Source organism: Phalangium opilio, unplaced genomic scaffold, assembly GCF_054372755.1.
Source record: "Phalangium opilio isolate 3A_F unplaced genomic scaffold, DU_Popi_V2 ptg000082l_1, whole genome shotgun sequence".
NCBI classification, from domain to species: Eukaryota; Metazoa; Arthropoda; class Arachnida; order Opiliones; family Phalangiidae; genus Phalangium; species Phalangium opilio.
In genome coordinates, this window is record NW_028324189.1 from 7,101,416 (window position 1) to 7,119,019 (window position 17,604).

Sequence of the window (17,604 nt, forward strand, 5' to 3'; positions counted from 1 at the left end):
TTAGTTATAGGAGCGAAGTACTTGAGTGGGATGGTTCTATGGGAAATCAATCAATTTTGAGTCGAAAATGGAACTTCAACAACGGCATTACGCCACAAGGGACAGCCTGGGAGTGTTTTACGGATGACCCCTTACTATTGTCTTTCAGTTTCTTATTAAATAAAATCAAGAAGTGATACCTAGTTTATTAGGGAGAAGCTTTAAATTCGCCACATTTCCAGCTTTATCTCCAGTTCAAACGTAGGTCCGGAGTTAATTCCCGCCTTTAAATTACAACCAGCATCTCATTGGTTCTTGAAAACTCACGTCAGCGCGACGCGAATGACGAAAATTTTGTAATTTCCGACTGAGGAGAGGCGAAATAGCCCGGCCTCCTTTTACGTCCCCCCTTGTATTCTGAAAGGGGGACTGGGACTATGGCCTCGCGCGAATACTTAGTCATCTTATAGCTTCTCCCTAGTAAAATAGATATCGCTTCTTGATATTACATATAAGGGGTAATCCGTAAAACACTATGTTCGGGGGTGCATTCCTTGTATTGCAATGCCATCGAAGTATAGAACAATTTCGACTCAAAATTGATGATTTCCCATAGAACCATATCAGACTGTTCTATAATTACCCTTATTGGAACACCCTGTACAATTCCTTATAGGATAGCAATAATTCGGTAGAGATAAAAATAGGTCTTCTTGGAAAGACGGAGTATAGCCTAGGTACGTGGAGCTTTTGGAAATCGGTTTTACGTAGTAACTTATTCAACCGATTGTAAGTCGGGAACCACCGAATTCGCCGAGGTTCGCCGCGCGTGCTATACTGCCGAGCTCTAAAATTTTCGTCGTCTCAAATCCAATCAGTTGGGGGGCAAAAGGGGGGGAGAAGAATTCGCGTTGGTCCGATTAATACTAAGCAGGGTTTCGTAAGCCTTTGCTTTTTCCCTTGTTCTAACCGTTTCTTTATTAAACTGGGCGAATGGAATAGGGAGCTCGTGAGCTCGTGGTGGTATTCACGTGATGCCAGTTCGAAACCTATTCCTCTGAAATAATGTAATTAAGCCCAAGAGTTGGAAAAGGGGCTTTTGCGCCTGGAAGGGAGCGAGGGAGGCTGAGCGGTGCTGACGACTAGAAAGGAAGCGCTTTTCCGCTTAATCGGTTACCCATTAATACAATCTTACACAAGCCACTTGTTTCAAATTCGCTTTGCTCCCAAACCCACACCCCCTTCCCCCCATCTCCATCTCTACGCCCCCCCCCACCCCCTTTTCCGAAGTAGATCCACTTTTGAGTTATTGAGATCATCGCTCTAGTTTCGGCTGGGTTAACTTCCTCTTCTTAACTTGAACCGCGCATGCGTTTCAGGGTTGCCAGTAGCATCTCTTCGGGTTTGGAACTTAATGATAATTACTGAATCGAACAGAACTACAAGTTTTTTTTTTTTGAGTCTGTTGAATTGAACTAGTCAAAAATGATGGGTAAAATTTATTGTAACTTCAGTCTCATTTACATCTAACTTTAACTCTATTCCTTATAACATAAGTTTATAAGATATGTTCCATAAGTATGTCACTACCTCTACTTCGTAATGCTAGAGGCTTAATGAGAGCTTGTTCAAGAACGACGCGAGAATTGACTACACTCGGTTTTGCAGTCCATCGTCCTCTTTAGTCTGTACTAAGCCTTTGACAGCGCCTCACTAGGCGTCGCTTTACGAGAATCTATGACGTTTCACCTACGTCACTTCATGACAAGCTCTCATTAACGAGTGACACACTTATGGAACATATCTTATAAACTTATGCTTATAATGTCTATTATCTGGTTACGAGTAATATTTCGAATCCCATTTATTATCCACGTTTCATTGAATTTTGTACTTGACTCCCATGGGGGTTCCTTTATTCCCTTAGCTTGGGGGCGGGGGGAAGACCCCTCCCATTCTTTTACAACAATGACTATAGGATGTTTACGTAAACATACAAACGAAAAAAACATTAACAAAATGTTTATTTTATGTCCAAAACTACAAGAAAACAATATTCGTTTCGTTCCAATTTAATTCCACAGTTGAATGATATTCTTAGTGTCAAAATGTCGCGGCGTTTCAAATGACCCATAGTTTCGGTATATAATAGACCCTGACTTCAAAAGTTTGGTGTCTTGAGCGCGTTGTCGATAGGGTACCATGTGGATCGTCCAAAGACGGTAGATGCGGCTTCGAACCAAACTATTTGTTGTCCACCTTAACCTAATGTATCGAGCGGACAATACTTGCTCTCAGTACTTTTGAACAGGGTCTATTATGTAAATTACACGAAAGTTGGGGGGTATTTTGTTTAAACGAAGACTTGATTTTGTTATCTCTTTTGGTTGTGTTGTTAGCAACCTGTATCAAATACAATTAACACATTCAAATTACTCTTCTATTTTTAATAAGAATTATTTTAGCTCTTTATCAACTGATACATATATATTATCAGTGAATTTAAAGTGTCTATGAAACGAAACGGTTACTAATAAATTAACTGGGAACGTTTATGAAGATTCTCACTTGTTACAAGGCCTTAGTTGCTTAGATAGATAGTGAGAGTCGAACATTATCTTCGAGTTTAAGGTCAGGGCTATTTTCTATCACTAACCGCTTTCACTCATGCACCCAGTTGCGGTTTAGCGTCGCGATTACGTAAGAAGTAGAGCCGAGCCTGGAAGCTTAGTTAAACTAAGTTTCTAATAGCGATAAGATTAAAATTGAAACTGAATTCTTGAAGGCCAAGGTTAACCCTAATCGTACATACGTACGTGATTGAGACAACGTTCTTAAGAGTTTTATACTTTTAATATATATAGACCATTCAATTAATTACTTGCTGAGAGGCAACTCCAGACCACGGAGCTGTATTGTATTGTAGAAGGAGAAGAGACTCTTATTTTCCCCTCTACTAAAAAAGCTAGACCTTATTTGTCCATAAAAAGGGGATATGAATTTTGACCCTCCCTCCAAACCTAGAGGCTAGACGAGCCCGAGTAAACAAGAAAGATGGTCTCGAGCTACGGACTTCTAGCGCGTGCTTCTTAACGCCCCAGGGAAATAACCCAAGATGGCGACCTACCCCGGCCCTGTGGTCCTTGCTTATCTTCTGTAATTAATGGAATAATCTATTAGCCTCTCGATTCGCTATTAAAACTATCGGAGATGATACTTAGTATCCATGGGCTTTGAAGACAAATTATCAAATTGAATTCATTATCTTTTTTAAAAGTAAAAGAGTTAAGAGAAATTATTTCGATATGTCTTGCACTCGAAATTGATTTGATAGAGGTTTAAGAAGGCATCGGTGGGTGGGTAAAAATTATTTGAAATACGTCATAGGCACGTGATTGAGGAAAGGCGTCGTTCAAAGAAATTTAGTTGGTTTTATTTCGAAACCTAGTACTTCGGGGAATTAGCTCTGTAATCTGGCAAAAAAATAAGGACTAGGTGTCCAGAATCGAACTCCGTGCGGAGTCTTTGTATCTTGGAGTCACCTGTTACCTTTGACCCGCGGTTCGAATATTTTAGGCACCCGTCGATGCGTTCAGTACCTAAAATTCGAACTTACTATGATTCATCAATGACAGTAATTGCAAAGCGTATGACATCTGACTCCGTTTACGCCACACTTGCATCCCGCACTCGTGTCGCCACGACCCTGCGTTATACAGAAACTCAATTACGTATGAACAGTAAAGCGTTATTAAGTAAATTAATTAATTACCGCCGGTCCCCAACGAGGTCCTTTCGTCACCCAACATATTTCAGTCTGACACACCGAACATTTCAACCAATCACAGCCCCATTTTTTCATGACAATTACGCGGCATGTTGGACAGTGCATCGCCTGTCCTTCTTTTACCATGTTCTAATTTAGATGAGTGTCAAATGATCGTATGATAATTATACAGGGTGCTTTGTCCATCACAAATTAAAGGGCGTGTTCTTTGGACGATTTCGAGTTAAAAATGGAACTTCTTTGACCGATTTTGCCGTACAGGCCACTGTTTTCGAGTTAAGATTGGAGTATTTTACTGATTACTGAAAGACATCACTAATTTAATTAAGGGGGTCTAATCATAGCTTGTGAACGGTGACCCAGACGGCAAAATGTAATAAAACAATTTCTACCAAGGAGGGCACCCTTAAGTTGTGATATTTTACAAAACAGGTATATTCAAATGATAATAGTTACGTCTAAATATTCCTTGGTTTTCTTAGCGTCTTCGCTGGCGGCCGCGTCGAATTCGATCTCGTCTTGGTATTGTTTGCAATCTTTCCCCTGATGAATAGCTTGACACGTCAGACAGTTTTCAAGGTTGCAAACGGGACACATGAAAATGTTAACGTTATCTTCGTACAAACACCATCCTAGACAGTCGGGGCTTTTGCAATGAAAACTGTTTTCGGCTTTACTTTCGGCCGCTGCCACACTGCGTTGTAAATGTTTCTCGAACATTTCGGGAGTTACCAACTGTAACGGATAAAATTCCTTGGTATGGGTATCGCTCTCTGTCCGCGAGTCCATCTCTCTGCTTACCGCTTTGATTTCGCGTTCCAATAAGTGACTGTCGCACGAGTACTCGTTGTTTCTGAAAGGACATTTTATCACCGCTTCATTGGCGTATTCGACGGCCTGCGATAAACATTCTCTACGATATTTTGAATAGTATTTAGTTAAGTCTAGTTGGGTAACGGGAACGAGTTTCAGATTTAAACGTACTTGCAAAAATTATGGAGGCAATCTCGAAGTACGGTCCCCTCTCCGATGTCAATTTCCAAGAAACAAATTGGGCATTCGAAAGCTTCGACGTTGGCTATCAGGTCTTGTTCTTCCAATTGCATCAATTCCTGGTAATTTAATTGTTTGGCATCTTCGAAGACTTCGTTGTTGTCGTCAGACTGGTTCATATCGTAATTATCGTCTTAATTAGGATTGTTCACGTGCATTGGTTTATTAATAATTAATTTGAATACCTCTTCCTGAGTAAGATCCTCAACTACTTCATCACTGATGTCACTTTGGACTTCCTCATCAAGCGCGTTACTTGCCTCCGAATTTTCTGTACTTGAGCTGCTTTCCGACGCGCTTCTTGTTATCGTGTCTTCCTCCTTGGCCACGGGGATATCTACTTGATAATACTCTTATTCATTTTGACCTTTGTTTGGCGTCCTGTACTGTCTTACCAACGACGTTCTCTTCTTGTAAGGTTTCCAGAGCTTCCGCGTTGTTATTGGCTGCTTTTTTTCGCATCTCTTCGGCTAATAACATGTTTCTCGTGACTGCGGTCATTTTATTGACCATTTCCGTCAACGCCTCGAAGGATTCGATCCCGACCGTACTAGCTTCGGGTGCCTTTTTCTTTTCCTTGTTTCCAGCGACGATGTACAAGAATATGGGACACCCCGGCGTGCAGACGTCCAAATTACCCAAAGTAGAATCGTCATTAACCACGAAGGTTTTACCTAGAATCCATCGCTGGGTGTCCACCGCGAATTTTAATTCTTCTTCGACCTAGAAAATTGTAAAATGGGTTAAGTCGTCAAGTAGAACTTAGGTAGTATTTACCTTTCGTTTTAACATGGCCACGGTCATTTTGGGATGAATTGATAAAGGAATAGGTCCTTGGTGCGTATCCTTGTCTTCGATGTAAAGACTGACCCTAGATATAAAGCGCTTCTTTAAGTTGTTTCGTCAATTACTCAAGGCGCTTAACATACGTTGTTAGTTTGTCTTGATCTCTATCTTTGTTCTTAAGTCGAGTTAATGATCCGGTCACCTTCTGTAGAGCCAATTCCCTGGCTAAGACGGCGGCTTTCTGGTGTTGTCCATTGGCTATGGCCGCTTCTAATTGACTGAATAAGTTTCCCGACTTGTTCTGCTCGGCCATCGTTTCGTGGACGGCTTTCACCGGAAGTGGAGGTTTACCTATAAAACGTCATGATCAGGTTAAGAAGTTACGTCTTGAGAATATGAAGTGATAGTTCTTACCGACGCAGATGGCCGAGGATGATAGTGCGTGTCTGGACATGACCGGGGAGGCATTGGGGGTTAAGGACTGTCGCTGGACAACGTAAGAAGGTTCCGTGTGCTGATTGGCTAGGAATCTGCCCAAGGAGAGCGTCGATCCGTGTCGATGGCGATTCTCTTCGGATAGGCGTCTCAAGGTTTCCCTGTTCTGAATAAACGGAGCATTGTTGCCGACATTCTGACTAATATCCTCTTTACTATGAAAATGTTCTATAGTTTGAGATTCGGGCTCTTTAAAATCATTTGAATAATTCTTTCGGGACAAAGGCATTGAGGATTGAACCGACAGGGTTCCAACTGGCTCGCTCCTTGACTCCAAACAGGGCGAAGACTCGTTTCGACTCAACGTCCTTTTTTCACCTTCTTTACCCTTCTTGAAGTTGAACGTCCATTTAGTTGGGAAAGACTTTAGGCTCTTTTTGTCCTCCTTGATGGCGGTTATGGGTGTTACCACCGCGGGAATGGCGTTTACCAATTTGCTTTTCTGTTGAGGAACTTTAACCGGTTCCGTCACATTTTTGACTCGTGCCGGTTCGCTCTGGGTCATCGTGGTTATTTGTTCGGCCTTTTCCGTGAATTTCGTGAAGGCCGCTACGAAATCCTGAACAGTCGGTTTCGATTTGACCACCTCTTCGATTTCAATCAACATTTCAGTCACTTCGTCCTTTTTCGTCTCTTTCGTTTCCACCTCCTTCTTCTTGGAGGAATTCTTACTGATGGCACCCAGTAATTTTCGCTTGTTTTTTTTAGTTTTAGCTCCCCCGCTACCGCTTGCCACGTCAGCAAGATGCAAATTAGTTTGAGACGATGAGGTCTTCATGGTTGGTTTACTCTCCTTGGACGTCTCGGGTTCTTTGGCTTTGGCAACGTTAATTATCTTTTCTTCTTTACCGGCGTCATCCGTCAATTTGTTTGTCACGGCAGTGACCTTATTTTTTACCGCCTCTTTTTGAAGAACTGTGTCCGGCTTTACTTCCGCTTTAATTTTAGCCACTTCCGTGTTCAAAATCTTAGCGTCATCCTCAATTTTCGAACTTTTGTAATCGGATGAGGTAGCGAGATTAACTTCGATCGAGGGGCTTGCTAAATTTTTATCCAATTCTCTTGTTGGTGACATCCGCTCGTTGACCTCGATAGAAAGTAGATCCGCCGCGCTACCATCTGAATGTACGCTTTTATCCAAGTTGGTTTCTATCGTGGCCACCGAACTGGTTCGCGAGAGACCCTCCCTCGGTGTGTAACCGAATAAAGTCATCGTATCATGAGACGTCGTTTTCTTCGGTAAGGCAGGCGGTTGAGGTGCTAACCTTTTCTTGGGGGAAGCCTCTTGTTTCGAAGTATCCTCTTCGGGAGCTGGCGGTTGAGGGGCTTTCTTTTTAGGGTTTCGTCTCGGATGTGGCGAGACGCTAACTTGAGTATTCAATCTCAGTGGTGTCGTAGGTTTTACAGTGTCTTGACTAGTTTTAGTTGTAGCATTGGAGAAACTGTTACTTCTGGCGGAATTACCGACAAAGGTGTACTTGGTGGCGATTTGACTGATGTCTATCTCGTTTCTGGCAGCGTCCAGCGACCTAATTACCGGTAAGCGATGACTTCGCGTACTGGTACTACTCGCCACGCTGGTCGTTGAACTAGCCGCTTTGACTTCGCCAGGTTTATTGGTATTGTCCGATGTTTTGGGTCCAAATTTGGGAGAAACTGGCTTATGGTGTAAGTGAATAGAAGGTGGTGCTGGCGCCGGGGTCTTTTTCTTTAGCGGGGTTATTGGCGTCGCCGTAGTTGTACAAGAGTTGAACTTTTCCAAGCCAGTACAACTGAAATTCTTCCGAGGAGGCGGTTGTACGGGTGAAGACGCGGGTTGACAGTTGAGACAGTGAGTAGTCGGAAAGGCGGAACAGGAAGCGGCGACGTCACAACTCGTTCCCCCGTGACGGCGAGGCCATAAATCGCCACCCCCACTGACTACTCCCAAGCTTTTTTGTTTTTCCGGCGCCGATACGAAAGATACCTTGTTTTCTTCGCTGGCAAGAATGTACTTGCGATGTTTCTTCTTCTTTTTCTTCTTCTCTCGATGTCCCATACCGGGAAGGAAGCAAGCCATCAGGGTTTTAAACTTTCCGTTTACCCCGTCATAATCGGAACTGTCCGAAGTTAATTCCTTGGCGATGAGGATGGTCGGAGGACCGACGGAGGCCGGACAACTAACCACCGATTGTCGGCTGCTACTCTTCCAAGATTTAAAGGGGAACTTCGATAGGTCATCTTCGTCGGACCATTCTCCGAAAGCGGCGGGGACATTGCCGACTGTCTCTTTGATGGTGACTGACTTGTGTCTGGTAGCGTTCCTGGGAGTGCTAGTCACGAAACAAGCAGCGGCGGTAGACTTAGGAGTTCCGTGGTGGTAACAGGTGGACGCTGTTGTTGGATCACGCGCAGTGCTATGGACACCGTGGCCGTGACAATTACAACAGTTGGGAGCTCCGCGAAGCTCAAGATGGTCGTGATGTTGGTGGTGAAGTCTTCTACTTTCTTCTTCCGTAGTTACGCGGGACTGAAATTTAGAGGACACCATTTGTTTGTGGCCCATTTGTTTCCCGGGTATTCGACACTGTTCCGCAGCACGGAATACTCGCAACCGGAAGTGGGGAACAGTGTCGATTGACTTTGGTCTCATGCTTTGTGCAAATGGACTGTTTTCTCGGGCTCGAAAGGTACGCTAACTTCCGGTTTACTCGAAATTAGTTTCTAAAATTTGATGACCTACCTTTTCCCAAGTGGATTGATTGCGGGTTGGCGTCGTTCCTCTTTGGCTTCCTGCGTTAAATCAAAGGCTATAGCTCATTTATGGCAACCCACTTAGTCTTAAGTAGCTTACCGAAGGTGGTAGTTGTTTCGCCGTTGTATTCCTCCGCCTTCATCAACGCCATGATGGGTAGAAAAAAGGCGTGCTTCGGTCTAGTTGTAAAGTACTGTTTTGTCCCAAATTTTCCATCCGACGTTCCGATTGGTCTGTCCTAAGGACAAATAGTACCGCTATTAAACTAATTACGAAGAAGTACTTGAACTTACAAACTCAACGCCAACGCTCCAATCGGGTGACACTAATGGTAACCTTCCAATCCATCTGGCCGTTCCGATCTCTGGACCAGAGTCCTTCAACCAAACAACCCTTTCTCCCAGGGACAAAGCCGGCGCTTCTGGTTCGCCTCGACTAACTAAAGGTTTGTTGTAATCTACAGGTAAGCGGAGAAAGAACCGAGTCATTAGACGCTTAGAGAATCGGCCATTCTGTATTAAGTACTAGTACCCAAATACGCGTTGGTTCTCGGCCAGGGATAGTTCCTGAAAGCCCCTGGGTAAAGATGTTGCCTCGTAGTGTTAGTATTATTATTATTGGTGTTACCGTTGAAGACAGACCCGCTGCCATTGCTAACCGGAAATCGGCTGTCGCTCATGTCAGATATCTTGAAGGAAAACCGTAATTACTTAACCGTAAGCTATATACTTCAATTCACGCCCTTGGAAATGAAATACTTTTTCTAAAAATAACTTTTGAAACTCTGTTTCTCTTGCGTAGTTTTGTAAATTCATTCTTAAAGATATGTACTGACCTGTTGAGATGGTACTTGGTGTATTTAGGTAGTGTTGTGTTGACCAGCAACACGAATTGCGGGCTGGGGCGTCTGCCACATGATCTATAAGCTAGCTCCGACTCGAACGGATTTCCTTGTATGCCACGATGGTAAAAACCTTCAAAACTATGACGTTCTCGAAGCAAATCCCTCTAGACTCTTTCCCTCTCTTGAGAAAGAGAGTTATCTGCCAATGTCTAATTTGGGACTAGGTCCTCATCCCAAACACCACGCGCGCAATACTGTCTGCAAGGCGAGTTTAATACATTTTTCCAAAAACATTTTTCAACTGGATGTTCATCCTAATTCTACTAAAGAATCCCCTCGCCCAATATTCATGGGAGAGTGCCAATGCATTCTAGTGGCGCGTAACTTTTTGGCATCTTTTAAGAATGTACGAGTTCAAGTGGCGAAAAGAAAAACAACACTTTTCTAAATAAATCTCTCTTTTATTTAACCATCATAACTCAATAAATACATCTTAATAATTATATCAAGAACTTCTTGCGATCAACTTTCAACCAGAAGTAAATTAACAGTGGGTGACTGGCTTAATTTAAAGGAGTAATAATTACGGTTAACTTAGAAACTTTCTAGAAGAGACCTTCTATATTGTTTGGAAGAGTTAAAAATAACTAGTTTTGATAATGAAGTTTATATGTGTTGTCTAAGTTTGTTTGGCCGCCGGAACTTTTTTAGGTTTTAACTAATTCTTTGGCAAAACAACAAAATGTTGGTAATTATCTTGGTTGAATGTAGTGGGGAGAAAGGGGTTCATAGTCCTCCAGAAGTGGAAATAGATATTTTTATTAACTGGTGATATTTAGGCCTATATCTAAATTTATTTATTTTTATTTTTATTTATTTAATTGATGTAGGTCTTATGGCCTATTGACCACCATTGTATTGTTTTATTAAGCTTTGGCACTATTTTGATCGACTTTATTTTATTTGATGGGCTCAATTTTATTGCATCAATCAGTCATCTTCATTCTAAAAACGCACGTGGCCCTGTGTTTACATTTTTGAATTTAAATTTGTCATTTGCTCACATTCGCAAGCTTGAATGGGCTATGAATTTGTTTATTAAAGGTCCGTCGGTTTATTTGATCTGATTGGTCGTTTTATTGTTGTCAAGACTCGCGTTCCACCAATAGAATCGTTTGTTGAGTTGTTTTGATGCTGTTGACATTCTCGTAGAAAGAAGGTCATCTATCGCGAATTAACAGAGAGTTTCGGTTTTGTTTACGCTAAAATCCGTTGAAAACAATGAAATTTATTTGACAAAAAGTTATTTGAACATTTTCTCGTTCAACTTCGTTAAAAATCCACCAGTTTCATCGGTGTTTTGCTGTTGATAGACTTTAACGCGTTCCTATCGAGCCAAGGCTTAGGGTACTAAAGTTTGTGATTTGTATTTGTTTCACAATCAGCTTAATTAGGGTTCGCGGCAGCCAAGTTTTAACGTTAATTGTTTCAGTATTAATAAATAAGAAACGAATACCGTAACTAAAAGGTTTCTAGAGCCTTACAAAGACAAGCGCCAACAATCGCATCGAAAATCCATGATTTTTCAAGTTTCTCACAGTATGACCTGTATGAATTTGGGATTATTATCGACAAGTTCGGGCAATAAATCGAAAACGAAATTACACGCGAGAAAAACGTCGAGATCTACGAGAAGCAGAGGTATTTTAACGCATCCCAGAAGCATCAGAAAGAACATTGACATAATCATGGCACCGTCTTATCAATTTTAAATTCATACATTCAGACTTTGTTCTATAAACTTTGGGTAAAATTTCTAGCGGTATTGGCTGTTAAATATATTTTTAAATCGTAAATAACGGCAATCAAAGATGAAGTTGTTAGAAAGCAGTCGTTTTGAAGCCATCAACTCGGCACTTAACTTTGAAACGGGAGATTGCAAAATCTATGGCAGAATAGAGAGTTATTCTTGCAAATTAGCGGGAACTGATAAACGTCTATTCAAAAGCATCGTTCACGAACCAGGAACAAGTCCAAATGAACTGCAAGCTTTATCGCCTCCTCAGAGTATTTTACTTTCTCAAAGCCCATCCAGAGCTTACAGGTGTGTTTAGATAAAACGCAGTCTTTGAAGAATTGGTGGTTTTTTAAAATCATTTCTCATTCAGTCGTAGCCAAAGTGATGAAGGGGATACTCCCATTGGTCAATTATGTGACGTCATCAGTCGCAAAACCCTTTTCTATTTGATCTCCACTTTGAATGCATCCTTTCAACCTGACTATGACTTTAGTCAAGCTCAAAGCGGTGAATTTAGTAAAGAGCCCAGTCTCACTGTTAGTATTTATGATCTCTTTCTAATGCAAGGTTGCCACTGCATTTATTTATTAGTTGGTATAGGTCTGAAAGCCAATATGACCTATTGACCACCATTATACAGAAGTATTTACAAAGATATAGTTTAAAATGGAAAATTGTGTTACTGAAATATAACATTTGGGAATGTGATTTCTTTTGGGGGGAGAAAGTCAGGGAATTTCAAAATGGACCAAAAAGGTAAGAGAAAAAGTGTGGGAATTTCAAAATGAGCCAAAGAGGTAAGAGAAAAAGTGTGGGAATATCAAAATGAGCCAAAAAGGTCTAGAGAAAAAGTGTGGGAATTTGTAAAAATGGGCTAAAAAGGTCTAGAGAAAAAGTGTGGGAATTTGTAAAAATGGGCTAAAAAGGTCATGGGAAAGTCAAGTAATGTAAAAATGGGACGAAAAAGTCAGGAAATTTCAAAATGGACCAAAAGGTCAGAGAAAAAGTGTGGAAATTTCAAAATGAGCCAAAAATGGCCACGGAATGTAAATATGGGCTAAAAGGGTCATGGGAAATCAAGTAATGTAAAAATGGGACGAAAAAGTCATAGGAAAGTCATGGAATGTAAAAATGGGCCCAAAAGGTCATAGAAAGTCATGATATTTCAAAATAAGCCCAGAAGGTCATGGGTAAGTCATGATATTTCAAAATGAGCCCAGAAAGTGAGGGAATTTCAAAATTGGTCAAAACAGGTCAAGGAAAACCTTCAAAAATGAGGGAATTTGCATCTGAAAATTTGGTGGCAACCCAGTTCTTTCTCTTAAAGGCTAGTTTTATTTGTTGCTTAATTGCCCCCGTTTTTACTGTTGTTAGTGGGTGACAAACGCGATTGATAGCAACATGTTTGCAATGGCGAATCAGACGTATGGCGCCTTACGTTCTCCCTTGTGGTCAGCCATTGACAATGAGATCTGTTTGTCAGAATGTGATATCTACAGTTACAATCCTGATTTGGATTCTGACCCCTTTGGAGAAGATGGCTGCATTTGGTCCTTCAATTACTTCTTTTACAACAAGAAATTGAAGAGAATTGTCTTTTTTACTTGTCGAGCTGTCAGGTAGAAAAAATAATCAGATTCCCGGCCTCTCTCTTCTTCTAAGCAGTAATATTAAAGAAGTTTGAATTTTAGCTTGAATTTTGCCGCGTTTTGTGGAAAAGACAATGAATTGTCGCATAATTTAACCATGGATATGGATGACGATAACTTGGGTGATGATATAACAGGGTATACATTAATTTACTTTATCACTAACAGGGTTCATACAAACCTGGAAATGTCAGGGAAGTTAACTCTTGACTAGATCTTTGGGGAATTGCCCTGAAGGTGATGCCCCAACTAAAAATAACTACTCCCCCAGTTACTAGGTGGTCATGCACCTGGAAATATCAGGAAAATACATGAGGATAAGCATGGAAATACAGGGGGGACCTAGAAATACATGGGGAAAAACCTGGAAATATCAGGGAAATACATGGGGAAAAACCTGGAAATATCAGGGAAATACATGGGGAAAAACCTGGAAATACATGGGGAAAAACCTGGAAATATCAGGGAAATACATGGGGGAAAACCTGGAAATATCAGGGAAATACATGGGGGAAAAACCTGGAAATATCAGGGAAATACATGGGGAAAAGATCTGGAAATATCAGGGAAATACATGGGGAAAAGATCTGGAAATATCAGGGAAATACATGGGGAAAAGATCTGGAAATATCAGGGAAATACATGGGGAAAAAATCTGGAAATATCAATCAGGGAAATACACGGGGAAAAACCTGGAAATATCAGGGAAATACATGGGGAAAAACCTGGAAATATCGGAGAAATACATGGGGAAAAAATCTGGAAAGATCAGGGATATTCGTTTTCCAAAGGTTTTATGAACCCTAGTTTTTAAATAAAGATAATTACATCAAATTAATTCTAATCATCCTACACAGTTACTGTCAAGAAATGGCCTATTAACTGGCCTATTTTGTTCATCTTTGGGTGTGAAAATAAGGTTTTAATTTGAAGTGAAATCGAATACCATCTGTAAATAATTCCAAATTGAGAATTTCCTCAAATTTAGTCTCATTCATATTTTAAATTCTCGTCTTTTTCTTCTCAAATATTATATAATAAATATAATCATGGGTTTGTATAATGCAATGAGTACAAATTAACGCTTTGTCCTTTGGAAATCCAAAATTATCTAATATACAATATAAATAGACTTGGAAAAGTTTAGAACGAAAATCCTCGCAGAAAAATGTATATATTAAAAAGAAATTCATTTGGCAAATTGAGCTGAAATTTTGTGTTTTAATAATTATTAGGTGTAGCTCCCTTAGATAAGGTTTTTTGATTGGATGTAACCTTTCTTTTTGTATTTTAGTTTTGTCCGATGTCGTGATAGTTATTTTTAAACAGAATATTCTTCATTTATTATCAAAGAAAACGATAGATCTTTCGCCTATATTTTATTTCTTTTATCCAGTCTGGATTTTTATTCACCGCTATGTTTTATTATGTGATCGTCAAATTTTAATAAAAATCCTTAATATTTTAACCATAATATCAATTTTATTATTAATTTATAACATAATTTATTTTCAGGGCTCATACAAAACAAAATGTTTCAAGCAGTCTTCTTTACCGCGTGCCTACATCCCGCCATCCCTTTACCCGCCATTTTGTGTAGCACTCTCCGGGGATTGGTTAATGGTGACTATTTTGGCGCCTTTTTACCCCCGACTATAGCTTGGAGACCCCTCGTCATTGGCTAACGGGGCGACGTTTCCCGCCCTTTTCTCTTGAATGATTCGGATCGATTCAGTTTTTCCACCTCGGAGCTCGGAATGGCACACCGCTGTCTGCTTACGCTTTCGTTTGTGATGTCTGCTACGGCCGATGAAAAATGAAAATAGTCTCATCCCAGGTGAAATATCCCTGAAAACTAGAAACTATCCTCCAAAACTTCCAAAAGTCCAAACTCCAAAAGGACCAAAAGCCGCTTTAAGTTGGCACTTCCGGACTTCCGGTTTGATAACTTTGTCTCAAAAATATCAACTTTTATAAGTTACTAAATATGGTAATAATATTAATAATTAATTATGTAATTAAAAATAATTTCCGTTTTGGTTTCTTATAGGCCAGATTTTTCCGAGAACAAGATATAGATGGTAAGCTTTGGCGAGGGCCTTGGTCAAAACATTAGGCCTGTGATAAATTTGTTGTTCTTCTGTTCGTAATCTTCTCTAAATTCTATTAATAAACTTTGGTAATTTTCGGCAATTTCGTCTAGAATTCCGGGATTGTTTTAATTTGAACGCGAAAGATGGAATAATCCACAGTTTGGACGAACTGACAGTCATCATGAGATCTTTAGGGATGAGTCCAACCATTCGAGAACTGAGAGCTTATTTTAAAAATAAAAGTAATAGAGTAGTGGCACTCCATGTTAATTTCTCATAGAGCGTAACGTAGCCAAAGGCAGGAAGGTGCCATAACTCTATAGTAATACTTCATGGTATTTCTCTTAGATGGGAAAATTAGTTTCGCGGACTTTTTAGAAGTGATGCACACGCATAGCCAAAAGGAGAATATCCCCTTGGAAATTATTAGTGCTTTTCGAGCCAGTGATCCCTCAAGAACGGGTCAAATTCCTGCCAGAGAATTACGCAGAATCTTGATTAACTGGGGAGAGAGGCTCAGTCCCAAAGAAGGTAATTACCAACCCATTTGTATATGGGTATGGGCTAAATAAGTAATTTAATGTCTTTTGGGTATTTAGTTGATAGAATTTTCCGTGAAGCCAATGTTCAATTGGGAGGTTACGTTCGTTATGAAGATTTTATTAAAGTTGTTTGCGCCCCAGTGCCTGATTATTATTAACTATTTTATGAAATTTTGGTAAATTTGGTGACTATTTTGATGTATTAAAAATATTTTAATAAGACTATTTAATAAATTAAGGTTTGGTATAAATATTATTCTCATTCTTGTAATGTCTAATGCTCATTGGGCTAACTTACTCATAACCTATATTGAACATTTGACAAACTTACTCATAACCTATATTGAACATTCGACTAACTTACTCATAACCTATATTGAACATTTGACTAACTTACTCATAACCTCTACTGAACATTTGACTAACTTACTCATAACCTATATTGAACATTCGACTAACTTACTCATAACCTATATTGAACATTTGACAAACTTACTGATTTGGCTCTTGCCTGGTTAAACGATTATTTAACTGATCGACGACAAAGGGTAGTGGTCAAGGGCCAACACTCCACTTGGGCATCGGTAGGAAGGGGGGTCCCCCAGGGCTCAGTTTTAAGTCCCCTACTTTTCAACATATTCATCAACACCCTCCCATCGATTGTGCAATCCGCCCTTATACTGCTATTTGCTGACGACACCAAACTCTCATACCATATTCGCTCGACCTCTGACTCACTCCAACTTCAGGCAGATTTGTCCTTAGTTGAATCTTGGGCCACCACGAATGGCCTAGGATTCAACATTGACAAATGTGCAATCCTACATTTAGGTTCCTCAAACCCGCACTGTACGTATCACCTTTACGGGTCTCCCATTAAAACTACTTTATCTGAACCTGACCTAGGGGTTCTAACGGATCCGCACCTTAAATTTTCCAACCACACTAACAAAATAGTAAAACGCATACACTCCCTCTCAGGCTTAGTAAGGCGTACCTTCAACCATCGGGCCCCGAAACTAATTACAACTATATACAAAGCCTTAGCACTACCAATTTTAGACTATGCTTCCCCGATATGGACCCCTTCCTCAACTCTCGATATAAACGCCCTACAAAAGGCTCAAAATAAATTCACAAAATTAACCAAAAACTTTGAAACTATACCAGCCCCAGAACGCCTAAACAAACTTAAATTAGACTCCGTCAGTACCCGCCATCGTATAAATAACCTATGTCTCTTACATGACTTCTTCAACAATAAACTTGCGTTAGGTATCGACACTTTCTTCAGTCCGACACTTTCACAATCAACCAGAGGTCACTCCCGTAAACTCCAAAAACCTAGGGCAAAAACAACCACTAGGCAACACCACTTCACTAACGCAGTCATCATTGATTGGAATGCCCTACCAGAATCACTCGTGACAATCACTAATAAAACTAAATTTCGCACTGAATTATCCCTCCATTTTGCTAAGTCGAAGTCACAATCACACTCTTAATAAATTTCACAAAACATTTCTACCCCTCCCTCACCCCAAATTTAAATTCCGTTTTTTTTTTTTTTTTTTTTTTTTTTTTTTTTTTATCAATTCCCCCCATTTTTAATTATTTAATGTAAACCCATACATCATTTACCGTGTATATGCCGAATTGCCGATCTCATTATGTTGTTTATCTTACAATTTTTATTATTTTACTAAATTCGTTCTCATAATATTGATCATCTCACAATTTATTACCATTGTACTAAAAAATACTAACCAAGCCAAAAAGGCTTACATGTATTCAACCCAAATAAATAAATAAATAAAAATAAATAAAACCTATATTGAACATTC

General features: G+C 40.1%; 3 protein-coding genes across 4 annotated transcripts; 2 read left to right on the top strand and 1 right to left on the bottom strand.

The window, feature by feature from the left end:
- Window positions 1-1,985: 1,985 nt before the first annotated feature.
- Window positions 1,986-10,088, bottom strand: LOC149651271 (uncharacterized). 2 transcript variants are annotated; one of them, XM_089848101.1, is made up of 16 exons: window positions 9,670-10,088; window positions 9,366-9,522; window positions 9,128-9,291; window positions 8,934-9,072; window positions 8,823-8,872; window positions 6,020-8,609; window positions 5,749-5,956; window positions 5,597-5,690; window positions 5,215-5,542; window positions 5,005-5,156; window positions 4,751-4,929; window positions 4,568-4,679; window positions 4,223-4,501; window positions 3,752-3,895; window positions 3,596-3,685; window positions 1,986-2,382 (listed from the first exon to the last, which is right to left on the bottom strand). In XM_089848101.1, the coding sequence occupies exons 2-15, from the start codon at window positions 9,511-9,513 to the stop codon at window positions 3,605-3,607; spliced, it is 4,668 nt and encodes a 1,555-aa protein (XP_089704227.1). In that variant the 5' UTR covers window positions 9,514-9,522; window positions 9,670-10,088; the 3' UTR covers window positions 1,986-2,382; window positions 3,596-3,604. The 2 variants fall into 2 exon arrangements, with proteins under 2 accessions (XP_089704227.1, XP_089704225.1); XM_089848099.1 differs by having other exon boundaries at window positions 5,005-5,159.
- Window positions 10,089-10,679: 591 nt separating this feature from the next.
- Maf1 (repressor of RNA polymerase III transcription Maf1) lies at window positions 10,680-13,976 on the top strand. The gene is made up of 5 exons (XM_089848106.1): window positions 10,680-11,782; window positions 11,847-12,012; window positions 12,851-13,095; window positions 13,168-13,306; window positions 13,490-13,976. The coding sequence occupies exons 1-5, from the start codon at window positions 11,550-11,552 to the stop codon at window positions 13,937-13,939; spliced, it is 1,233 nt and encodes a 410-aa protein (XP_089704232.1). The 5' UTR covers window positions 10,680-11,549; the 3' UTR covers window positions 13,940-13,976.
- A 998-nt stretch (window positions 13,977-14,974) lies between these two features.
- On the top strand, window positions 14,975-16,011 carry LOC149651273 (calmodulin-like protein 4). Its single transcript, XM_089848107.1, has 5 exons — window positions 14,975-15,115; window positions 15,176-15,206; window positions 15,329-15,460; window positions 15,567-15,749; window positions 15,818-16,011. The coding sequence occupies exons 1-5, from the start codon at window positions 15,113-15,115 to the stop codon at window positions 15,916-15,918; spliced, it is 450 nt and encodes a 149-aa protein (XP_089704233.1). The 5' UTR covers window positions 14,975-15,112; the 3' UTR covers window positions 15,919-16,011.
- Window positions 16,012-17,604: the final 1,593 nt, after the last annotated feature.

What these genes read in the sequence shown, in the direction of transcription:
- LOC149651271 (XM_089848099.1), bottom strand. Translation starts at nt 9,513, where the DNA reads ATGAGCGACAGCCGATTTCCGGTTAGCAATGGCAGCGGGTCTGTCTTC. An exon ending in CGAAACAACTACCACCTTCG is followed by an intron (nt 8,873 to 8,933) that starts GTAAGCTACTTA and finishes GATTTAACGCAG; the next exon opens with GAAGCCAAAGAGGAACGACG. An exon ending in AGGATCTTACTCAGGAAGAG is followed by an intron (nt 4,930 to 5,004) that starts GTATTCAAATTA and finishes GATATGAACCAG; the next exon opens with TCTGACGACAACAACGAAGT.
- Maf1 (XM_089848106.1), top strand. Translation starts at nt 11,550, where the DNA reads ATGAAGTTGTTAGAAAGCAGTCGTTTTGAAGCCATCAACTCGGCACTT. An exon ending in TTTACTTGTCGAGCTGTCAG is followed by an intron (nt 13,096 to 13,167) that starts GTAGAAAAAATA and finishes TTTGAATTTTAG; the next exon opens with CTTGAATTTTGCCGCGTTTT. An exon ending in CTAACAGGGTTCATACAAAC is followed by an intron (nt 13,307 to 13,489) that starts CTGGAAATGTCA and finishes ATGGGGAAAAAC; the next exon opens with CTGGAAATATCAGGGAAATA.
- LOC149651273 (XM_089848107.1), top strand. An exon ending in CCGAGAACAAGATATAGATG is followed by an intron (nt 15,207 to 15,328) that starts GTAAGCTTTGGC and finishes AATTTCGTCTAG; the next exon opens with AATTCCGGGATTGTTTTAAT. An exon ending in AGCTTATTTTAAAAATAAAA is followed by an intron (nt 15,461 to 15,566) that starts GTAATAGAGTAG and finishes TATTTCTCTTAG; the next exon opens with ATGGGAAAATTAGTTTCGCG.